This window comes from Lipotes vexillifer, unplaced genomic scaffold (genome assembly GCF_000442215.2).
Source record: "Lipotes vexillifer unplaced genomic scaffold, Lipotes_vexillifer_v1.1 scaffold230, whole genome shotgun sequence".
Taxonomy (NCBI): Eukaryota; Metazoa; Chordata; class Mammalia; order Artiodactyla; family Lipotidae; genus Lipotes; species Lipotes vexillifer.
This window is the reverse complement of record NW_006775143.1, coordinates 2,912,590-2,921,638: the sequence shown is the minus strand read 5'-3', so window position 1 is coordinate 2,921,638 and position 9,049 is coordinate 2,912,590. Positions and strand designations below refer to the sequence as shown.

Here is a 9,049-nt window from a genome sequence, read left to right as displayed (position 1 = left end):
TTCAACTTCGACGGCGGGGAGTGCTGTGACCCCGAGATCACCGATGTCACCAAGACCTGCTTCGATCCCGACTCTCCGCACAGGTAAGAGCCGGACTCCTCCCTCTTTTGATCCCTGCGCGGCTCCTGACGCCCAGTGGGGTTGCGGGAATCTTCCAGTTCACCCAGAAGATCGACCAAGTAATCACAGGGACTGTACCCCTTACCAGAATATTTACGGAGCGCCTCCTGTGGGCTGAGGGAACTCTTAGGACCCTGTCTTTGCGAGGGGCTCAGGGTCTGAACCGGGCCACCTGGGCTGAGGACACATATCCGCATCATAAAGAGCCGTGCTGTCCAATGCTGTAGTCACTGGCCACGTGTGACTGTTTAAATTTAAATTAGTGAAGATGAAATACAGTTTAAAATCCAGTTCCTGAGTCACACCAGCCACTTTTCAAGAACCCAGTAGCCGCCCGGGGATAGTGGCTACCACACTGGACAGAGTGATAGGACCGCTTCCATGACTGCAGAAGGTTCTGTCGGGCAGTGCTGGTCGAGCTGGGATTGGCTGGGGCCAGACAGACTGGGTTCAGGTCTATTTCCTCACTTTGTGACCTCTTACACGGTATTTCCTCGTCTGTAAAATGGGTATCAATGGTATCTACTATGTCAAGCCGCTTTGAAGATTGAATGAGGGTACGTAAAGCACACGTCTCTTCTAGGGGCTAGCAGCTTACATTACCTCTTAATAAGCATATTTGTCGTTTCTTGAGCAGTGAAAGGTAGCATGTGCCGTGTGTACAGGAGGTCAAAGAGGAACAGCTGACTTGCAGCCTGAATATGTTGGGGAAGGCTTAGGTACAGTTGGACGTCGGAGATCAAGTTGGGGGAGAGAGGAGGACACTCAAGGCAGAGGAATTTCATACGCTGCTGAGAAGAGGGCAGAAAGGGGAGTCTTCTGTCTAATGCCTGACTTAGCCTCTGCCTTGTGCTACATCTCGGACCAGCAACCCCAAAGAAAGACCCAAGGGGGAGCCATGGGTGATCTGTATTTGATGTGGGACTCAGGGAAACTAGTTCTGAGCCAGAGAGACAGTCCATATCAACTTTCCTGATTTCCCAGATTCACGCTGAACTTTTCCATTCTGTCCAAGTCGCAGGACCCTGGACTTGCTGATGGCTCGAGCACATTTGCCGACCTCTGCAGGTTTTCTGCTGACTCTCCTCTTTATGTCTCTCTCACAAGAGCAAGGGCCTCCCATGCAGAGACAAAATACCTATGTGCAAAGGAATGACGATGCTGGGAGGAGAATGTCGTGCCTGGCACCGAGCCACAGAGCACGTCAGCTCAGCCTCCTGGCACCGGGCGGGCCCCTGGACTCTCACCTTGGCTCAGAGACAGGAGCAGCCCATGTGGGAAGAAGCTTTGGTGTGTGGCCAGTTCCTTCGAGCTCACGATGCACTTTCATCTCTGCTCTCATTTGGGCTTTGACAGAATTGGATGATGAAGACTAGACAGGGTTAGCATTTGCACTTGACTGATGGGGAAATAGAGGGCCTTAGAGAGTGAAATGACTCGGCCACGGTCCCAGGTCAGGAAAGTCATTTGGCTAAATGACACATGCAAGCCTTCCGAGATTAATGCAGTGTGTGCGCTACTGAGCTGGACCCCAGGAGTTAACTGGTGTGCCCAGGCAGAGTGGGCGGGGGGGAGGCCTAGGGGCCAGGAATACTGGAAGTCATTCACTTATTTGTACATCTGTTCATTCATTCGTCCAGGCGACAAATGTTTATTCAGCACCTACCAAGTACCAGGAAGGTGGGTACCCTTATCCCTGCTTTGCTGAAGGAAATGCAGGATTCAGAACACGGAAGGGATTTACCCCTTAGCTGAGGTCACTCAGCTAATAAACAGAGAGCTTGGATTTGAATCTTGGTCTGTTGACTCCAAAGCTCCCACTGAAGGGTGGGGGTGGTATTTTTAAGTCCAAGGAACAGTAAGAGGCAGAGTCAAAGGACAGGGCTGACGGGCAGGGTGGCTTTCCTAAAGCCCTGGGAGAAAACCGCTGAGTATGATTGAGTCCGGACCAAGGGCAGCTGGCCTTTGTGGCGGGCACTCTGTGCTTGGGCGCAGGGGCCACGGGACCCCAGGTCCCAGGTGGCTCACAATCAGCAGACAGAGCTGGCAGGCACCAACGGCCTCCTCGTTTCTAAGTCACGGGGCCCCACGCCTAGAATGTCCGTGAGCAGCCATGTGCCAGCGCTGTGACCGCTACGCCAGGGCCTGTTTGTTTGCTGGCTGGAAAGTCATGTGTCCTGGGTGAGCCCCACCGGGAATGTGTCATCTCCTGATGGAGCTGGGGTGACAACGTTCTGGCTGAATCAGCTCTCCCGGGTGCAGAGAGAAACCTGTGGAAGTTTGTGGAGAAATACTTGCTTTGTGACTCAAAGAAAAAAAGAGGGAGGGAAGGAGGGAGGAAGAAAGGCAGGGAAGAAGGGAGGGAGGGAGGAAGGAAGGAGGTCACCTGTAATAGAAAATTAGATTGACATTGTCTAGGTGATTTATTTATTTATTTATTTTTTGCGGCACGCGGGCGTCTCACCGCCGTGGCCTCTCCCGTTGCGGGGCACAGGCTCCGGACGCGCAGGCTCAGCGGCCACGGCTCACGGGCCCAGCCGCTCCGCGGCACGTGGGATCCTCCCGGACCGGGGCACGAACCCGTGTCCCCTGCATCGGCAGGCGGGCTCTCAACCACTGCGCCACCGGGGAAGCCCTCCCTGAGCATTTGGGATTATGAAGTGCTGAGTGAGTGAGTTTGGAAGAGAATCGGATAAGGGCCTTGGGTTTTCATGAGCCACTGCAGAACTGTTAGAGCTGCACTGGCCATGAGTTTTCCTAATTAAGGACAGCCAAGTGAGGATGTGTACAAAGAAGGGGACTGGGGCGGCGAGGGCCCCCGACGCTGTGTTGTGTAGCCACTTGAAGATGCTTGGCTTGGATGAGGAAGTTCACGGCCATGACCATAGGGGCCATAACACATGTACTTAAGTCTCCAAAGGCCTGTCCTATGGAAAAGGGAACAGAATCACACTATATGCTTTCTAAGCCATGGCTGGGACCAAAGTGATGCAATTACAGGAGGCAGCTGAGTAGCAGCTAATGTCATCCCTGATCAGAATGGTCCTGCAGGTGAGTGATTTTCCCTCCACCTGAGGCCTGCACAGTGAGGCTGTAGCCAGGATTACAGCAAAGGTGGAGAAGGTGGCCCTGACGGTCTTAAGGTTGACCACTGCACAGCCCAACTTTTTGCTGCTCTCTTATTCCAAGTCATTTTAGGGAATGAAATGGTGACTGTTTCTGTCCTCTCTAACAGGCATTTGCTGGGTATATATAGCCCTGCGAGCCTCTCTCCTGTTCACGGGGGATGTTGCAACAAGTGGGCCATGTTTCTCACCATTGAGAGGCTTCCACGTTCATGGGGAACTCGTATTCAAACACGAGAAACTCTGATCTGTGGTTTTAGAGACACACAGTGGGGTCAGGAGACCTAGAAAGCAGAGGTGTGTGCTGACTAGGGAAGACAAGGCAAATCGGCTGGAGGAGGCATGATTTGAGTAGTCATCTGGGAACAGACAGCACCGAGAGAGAGAGACAGACAGACAGACAGACAGACACAGTCTGCACCAGTCAGGGTCCTAGCAGGAAACAGATGGCATATTCAAACGGAATAATTCAGTAGAGTTGAAGGAGGGGCTTTTTGAGAGGAGAGGCTGTTTACAACAGTGCAGGCAGGGTTCCGGACAGCCAGCAAGGCAAGGGTCAAGTACAGCGGGGACCCATTTCCATCCTCGGCCTGTAGAGGCAAGAGGAGGACGTAGTTACGGAACCCAGAGAGAGTGGCTGAATGGCGAGGGTGTCCTGGCGGCAGCTGGGACTCTCAGCAGAGAAGAAGAGACAAGCTTCAGCCCCCCGGGCCAGAAGGGAGCCAGAGACGCAAATTTTACGTGGTCGGTCTCTTCCACCTTCTAGTCTCCTGCCAGCGCTTCCCATTGGGGAACCACACTGGAAGTCATGAGGCAGAGGCATCTGTCGATGAAGCACCAGGAGGCCAGCCTCCCAAGGCATAGAGCAGGGTGGAGAGGGGTAGGGAGTGGATGTGGGTGAGCGAACAGAACACGACCGGAACACAGAGAAAGCCAGTCCATGCAGAGGGTGCAGCCTAAGCAAGGAGGAGGGGCTTGGAGAATAAGGAGTCATTCAGTATGGCTGGGACCAGACCATAAACAGAGAAGGGTTCAATTGATCTCATGGAAAACTCTAGCCACAGCCTCTCTCCCCTCCTTCATTTCCTTCTTATTTTCTTCCTTCCCTCCCTCCTTCCTTTCTTCCTTTTTCTCTTCTTTTCTTTCCTCTATAAATACTGGTTGAATGTTCCTTTTGTGCCAGCCCAGTCCCTGCTCTTTGGGAGCTCACCATCTAGTGGATAAGACAGATGAATAAACACACCACTGCCATCACTGGTATGAAAGAAGGACCCCCAGTCTCAGCCAAGAGGAGCTGTTGGTGGGGGGAGTACAGGTCTTTTTATCAGACTGGACAGTTAGAAAAAGACATTCCAATGAGTCTTGGCCATCCTGTGCAGCAGTGGAGAGGGGCCAGGTCGGCAGAATTTCATCTGCAGCCGTTAGAAATGTCTACAGGCAAGTGAGAGCGTACTTCGCACGCCTTTTTATACATGAAATGGAAAACCTGGATACTAACAGAAATCCCCAGTATCAGGAAATCCAGGGGCAGCTGACACTTTGGGCTGTACACACCCCACTGTGGGAAGGCGTTGCAAAACACCCACCAGGTTCCTGCGTGGACCCCTCCAAACTGCAAGCTCTGGCACCGTTAGGTGATCTTCACCTTTGTCCTTGAACATCTGTTCAGATGGAGTAGGACAGATAGAAAGAAAGAGACTTCCCTTACAGCCTGATGGCTCACAGGGAAACCTTTTCTTTGCCTTCTCCTTATTATTATTTTTGATGTAGCAAGGGCATTCCCCTGGGGCCATGCTAATTTTTTTTCTTTTTGGACCCCAGTTGGCATTGCTGGAATCTTTGGAAAGGGCTGGAATACGCCTTGAGGCAGCCTCCTTGACCCTTCTGCTGGCGTCGGTAGTCCTCGGTCTCTTCGCCTGCCCCTTATCAGAAGCCATTAGATGACTTGCCTTCTAATGAGAAACTCTGTTGGGGTCTCTCACTTGTTTTCCGGAATGATCTCATGGAACATACACTTCCTTCTCCCCTGGTCCCTCCAAATCTGGCAAAGTTGAGTGGAGTCCAGGACTCCGCGCTGAAAGGAGCAGTGGAGTGGTCCAGCCCATCTTGCTGTAGACGCGGAGAGTGAGCTCCCAAAAGAGGCAGCACCGAGCCACACCTCACAGAGAGAGTGGGGCCCCGGGGTCTCATCTCCTACTCCCAAGGCATCTCAGTCCACTCCATCGCCTTGATGTCTTAGCCGGCACCTTGAAACTTGGAAAAGATCTATTTAAGATGGTCCTGTGCTTACTCATCATCCATATTTTGTTAAGGCACTTCGATATCCAAGGTACTGTGATAATGCCCTAGGGATCCAAGGTATAATCTGTGTCCTAGAGGTACTTGTATGCTGTGGTTTAATTACATTTTGTTACAGTCATTCAAGAGATGGCAAGAGAGCAGATGATTCAATTCCAAATGAACCACACAGATAAGGCTTACATGAGCTCTGAGAAAAGGCAGGTTCACCATGGTTTGGAGAGATTAGGAAAGGTTTTCTGGCGGAGAAGTTTCCAGCGTTCGTAGGCTTTGGAATGATAGAAAAGAGCAAGGTGAGAGCAGAGGGATTGAGGTGGGAAGCTGTGGGGAAGATATTAGAAAGAGGCGGGTCTGCTTGGGACTTCATGCAGGTAGATGCTCCCTTTTGATCATCAGGTTGTAGAGCTCCCACAGTCAGACTGATACAGAATGAAAGAAGAATTCAGGGGAAATAGATTCGAGCCCTGACTTGGCAGCTTCTTAGCTCTGCAGTCTTGGGCAAATCTCTTAATCTCCCTGAGCCTCCATTTCCACATCTGTTGAAAGGGAATGATAATAGTGTCTGACCGCCAGGATCACACAATTGCCTTGAGTGGGAAGAGTTAACCAGCACGCAGATGAAAGCAGGCATTTTGTTGTTTTTTCAGTAACTTTGTTCATTCTTTTCCACTGATCACGTAAGAGAAATGGCTTGGAATTTTATAATCAGAATATCTGAGTTTATTTAACGTGACTAACGTTCATTAAAGCAACAGCAAGAGTCAGGCCTGGTGTGGTGGAGAAATGATGGGTGTTGGAGACTGTCCAGGGTTTGGGTCTCGGTTCCCTGTCTGACCGTGGCCTGTCTTTCAGTAACAGTTGCTGAGTTCTCTTTGGTAACAGTTGGGTGAGAACAGCTGTCCTGTGGCATGTCATGAAATTTAAATGGAGCCGTGGTGTGTCAAACACCTGGGACAGTGCCTGGCACATAGGAGGTGCTGGGGAAATTTCCCTCCCTGCTCGCATGCACACGTGGGCTCCTCTCTGCCAGCTTGGTTTTACAGAGACTGCAGGCTGATAAAGAAGGTCTGGCTGAAACTGCAGTACAAACACTGAGGGCATTTACCCAGATTACTTCCATTCTTAAAATGCTAACTTTTTTTTTTAAGGACTGGCCACAGAATTGGTCTTTTTAAATGAAGACCACATAACTTATATCAGACTCATTGAGCTTGCACACTAGCTTACTTTGAAAACACACCAAATGTCTAACTGTGTTAGAGGATGCATTTCCGCAGCATGGAACGGTCCCAGGCAGTGTTGGGATTGGTCATAGTGGGTGGTATGCTGATTTGGTTGAAGTTACTAGATTTTTTGACCACGTCCAGCCCACATGTGTGCTTGAGTGTAGATACCCTATCCAGGGTATCTACAAACAAACACCCTATCCAGGCCCCCTTGTCCACATGGTCCCGTTTTCTTTGATTCGGTCTGGGTTTCCCTCCTGCTTTCCTCGTGAACAAAGTCTACCTTGACTCACAGGTTCCATCTGTGACCCTTGTGCACATGTGACTTTGGTCTTTGAGAGCAGATGAGGGGGGTGATGGAGAGCAGGAGAAGAACTGCTCGTGGCCCCTAAAGTTGTGCTTAATGAGGTGCTCACGACAGTGATCTATGGGGAAGAAAGGGTGATCAGGCAGTCCAGCAAATAAATAAGAATACAAGTTTCAGAGACACAGTGGATGTGAATCAAGCCACTTAACATTTCTGTGACCTTGAGTGAGTCTCTTCCTGTAGCAGAGACTCAGTTGCCTCCTCTTGTAAAATCGGGAATGAAAGGAACATTGGGTGGTTTAGAGGATGCAGTGAAATTACACCCGGTCAACCCTTTAGGACAGCACCTGGCACTTAGTGAACACTCAGATAACAATGGTTGGTTGGGGATTTTCTGTCTCTGGGAAATCTTCTGACCTCTGACATGCACATCCCCAAACTCCCAGCCCCTCTCAGATCCTGAGCCCCTCACTAGAACCTCCAGGCCGGAGTGGGAGTTGGATATGACCTAATCACTCTGTATTACCAAGGGCCCTTTGATTTTGGCTCCTGTAGGTTCCATTTTTAAAAGATTTTCTTTCCTCCAAAAGCCATGCTAAATGCTAATGTATTCATTTTCCGAAGAGATAAAGCAGCAGGCCACATGAAGTGTATGCATTTCCCACAAAAAGCAAAGGCACGTCTCGGGGGCCCAGGATCCCATTGAGTAGTTTACACGAACACGTCCTAGGGAGGGAGCTGGTAGCCAGGCAGTGCCCACAGCGTGCTCAGGACCCTCTGGGCAGTGCAGGATGGGGCTCGTTTTCCACTAGCGCCTGGGACCCTGGCCACAGCACACCCATCTCAGAGTTTACATGTGAAAGTTGGAACCTTTTCCCCAGGACACAGCAGGGGGGCCCCCAACATGCCAGGATTGGAGCTACTCCCTCTCTCATGCCTTTCCTAGAGGTGTGTTTCCACCCCCAGTTCCCTGGACGGAGGGACGGAGCTCGTGGTGCCCTTTCGAGGGCCTCAGAGGGAGGCAGCTGGGTTTTTTCCACTCTGGGTTTGGCTCGGTCAGCACCCTCATTTTCCTTTCCGCATCCACTGGTGACACTGACCACTCATGACAGCCTCAGCACTCAGTCGGACGCCCTTCCAGGTTAGGAAGCAAAGCGGTTGGGGGTGTGAGGGTGGGTTGAACAGACACTGGTACATTTTGTTTCCGTGAAACGCACTTCCCTAAATTGATTTCAGCCCGGCTGGTACCTTCACACTCACCGCGGGCCGATTTTCCACCTCCTAAGAGGGAACCCCTCACACCTCTGCTCTCACTTTCTGCAGACACAAAACCACTGTGTGGACAGCAATGTGTGTTGCTCACGGGTTTGTCTGCAGACCTTGAACAGGCTCCCATTTACCCGTTTATATGGAGGGGCGTTTTCTTTCTCCTTCCCTCTCTGCTTCTCTTTCTCTGTCTTTTCCAGGTTCTAGGTTGTTTTGTCGGTCTGGTGGTGGAGGGTGGAGAGTGAGGGGATTAGTGTCTCTGTTTCGACCTTCGGACGTTTGTGATTCCAGCCTTTTTTGAGCTCAGCCAGCCACAGCTGTCAGCCTCGAGCTTGGCTTCTCACTGCTGAGCTGTGTTTACAGCCACCGAGGGCAATGGTGACTGCCACTCCACCAAAGCCTGGAGTATCTCAGAATCGTGCAGAGGGTGAAAGAGCGACATGAGGGAGTTTGCCTGTGGCTTGGCACGGCACGAGGAAGGAAGTGACTAGATCCTTCCAGTAACTTCGTAGCCAGCATGGAGTAAGTCACTTCTATGACTTCAAATTCTGCATCTGTAAAATGGGAGAATTGGGATGGAAGAGTTCTGAGGTCTGTTCTTGCTCAGACGTTATAACCCTGGTACCAGGCTTGTGGGACTGGAGCTAGAGTAAAAAAAGGTGGGGGCTTGGGGCTTCCCTGGTGGCGCAGTGGTTGAGAGTCCGCCT

The 9,049-nt window shown here is 51.2% G+C and overlaps 1 protein-coding gene across 1 annotated transcript in view; it reads left to right on the top strand.

Annotated features, from left to right (window-relative positions):
* PAPPA (pappalysin 1) overlaps positions 1–9,049 on the top strand; it is a gene marked incomplete at its 5' end in the record, with an annotated part of 257,734 nt that overhangs the window by 33,734 nt on the left and 214,951 nt on the right. The window contains 1 exon segment of the mRNA XM_007449800.1: positions 1–83. This exon segment is cut by the window's left edge and continues 1 nt beyond it. Within this exon segment, the coding sequence (XP_007449862.1) occupies positions 1–83 (83 nt within the window).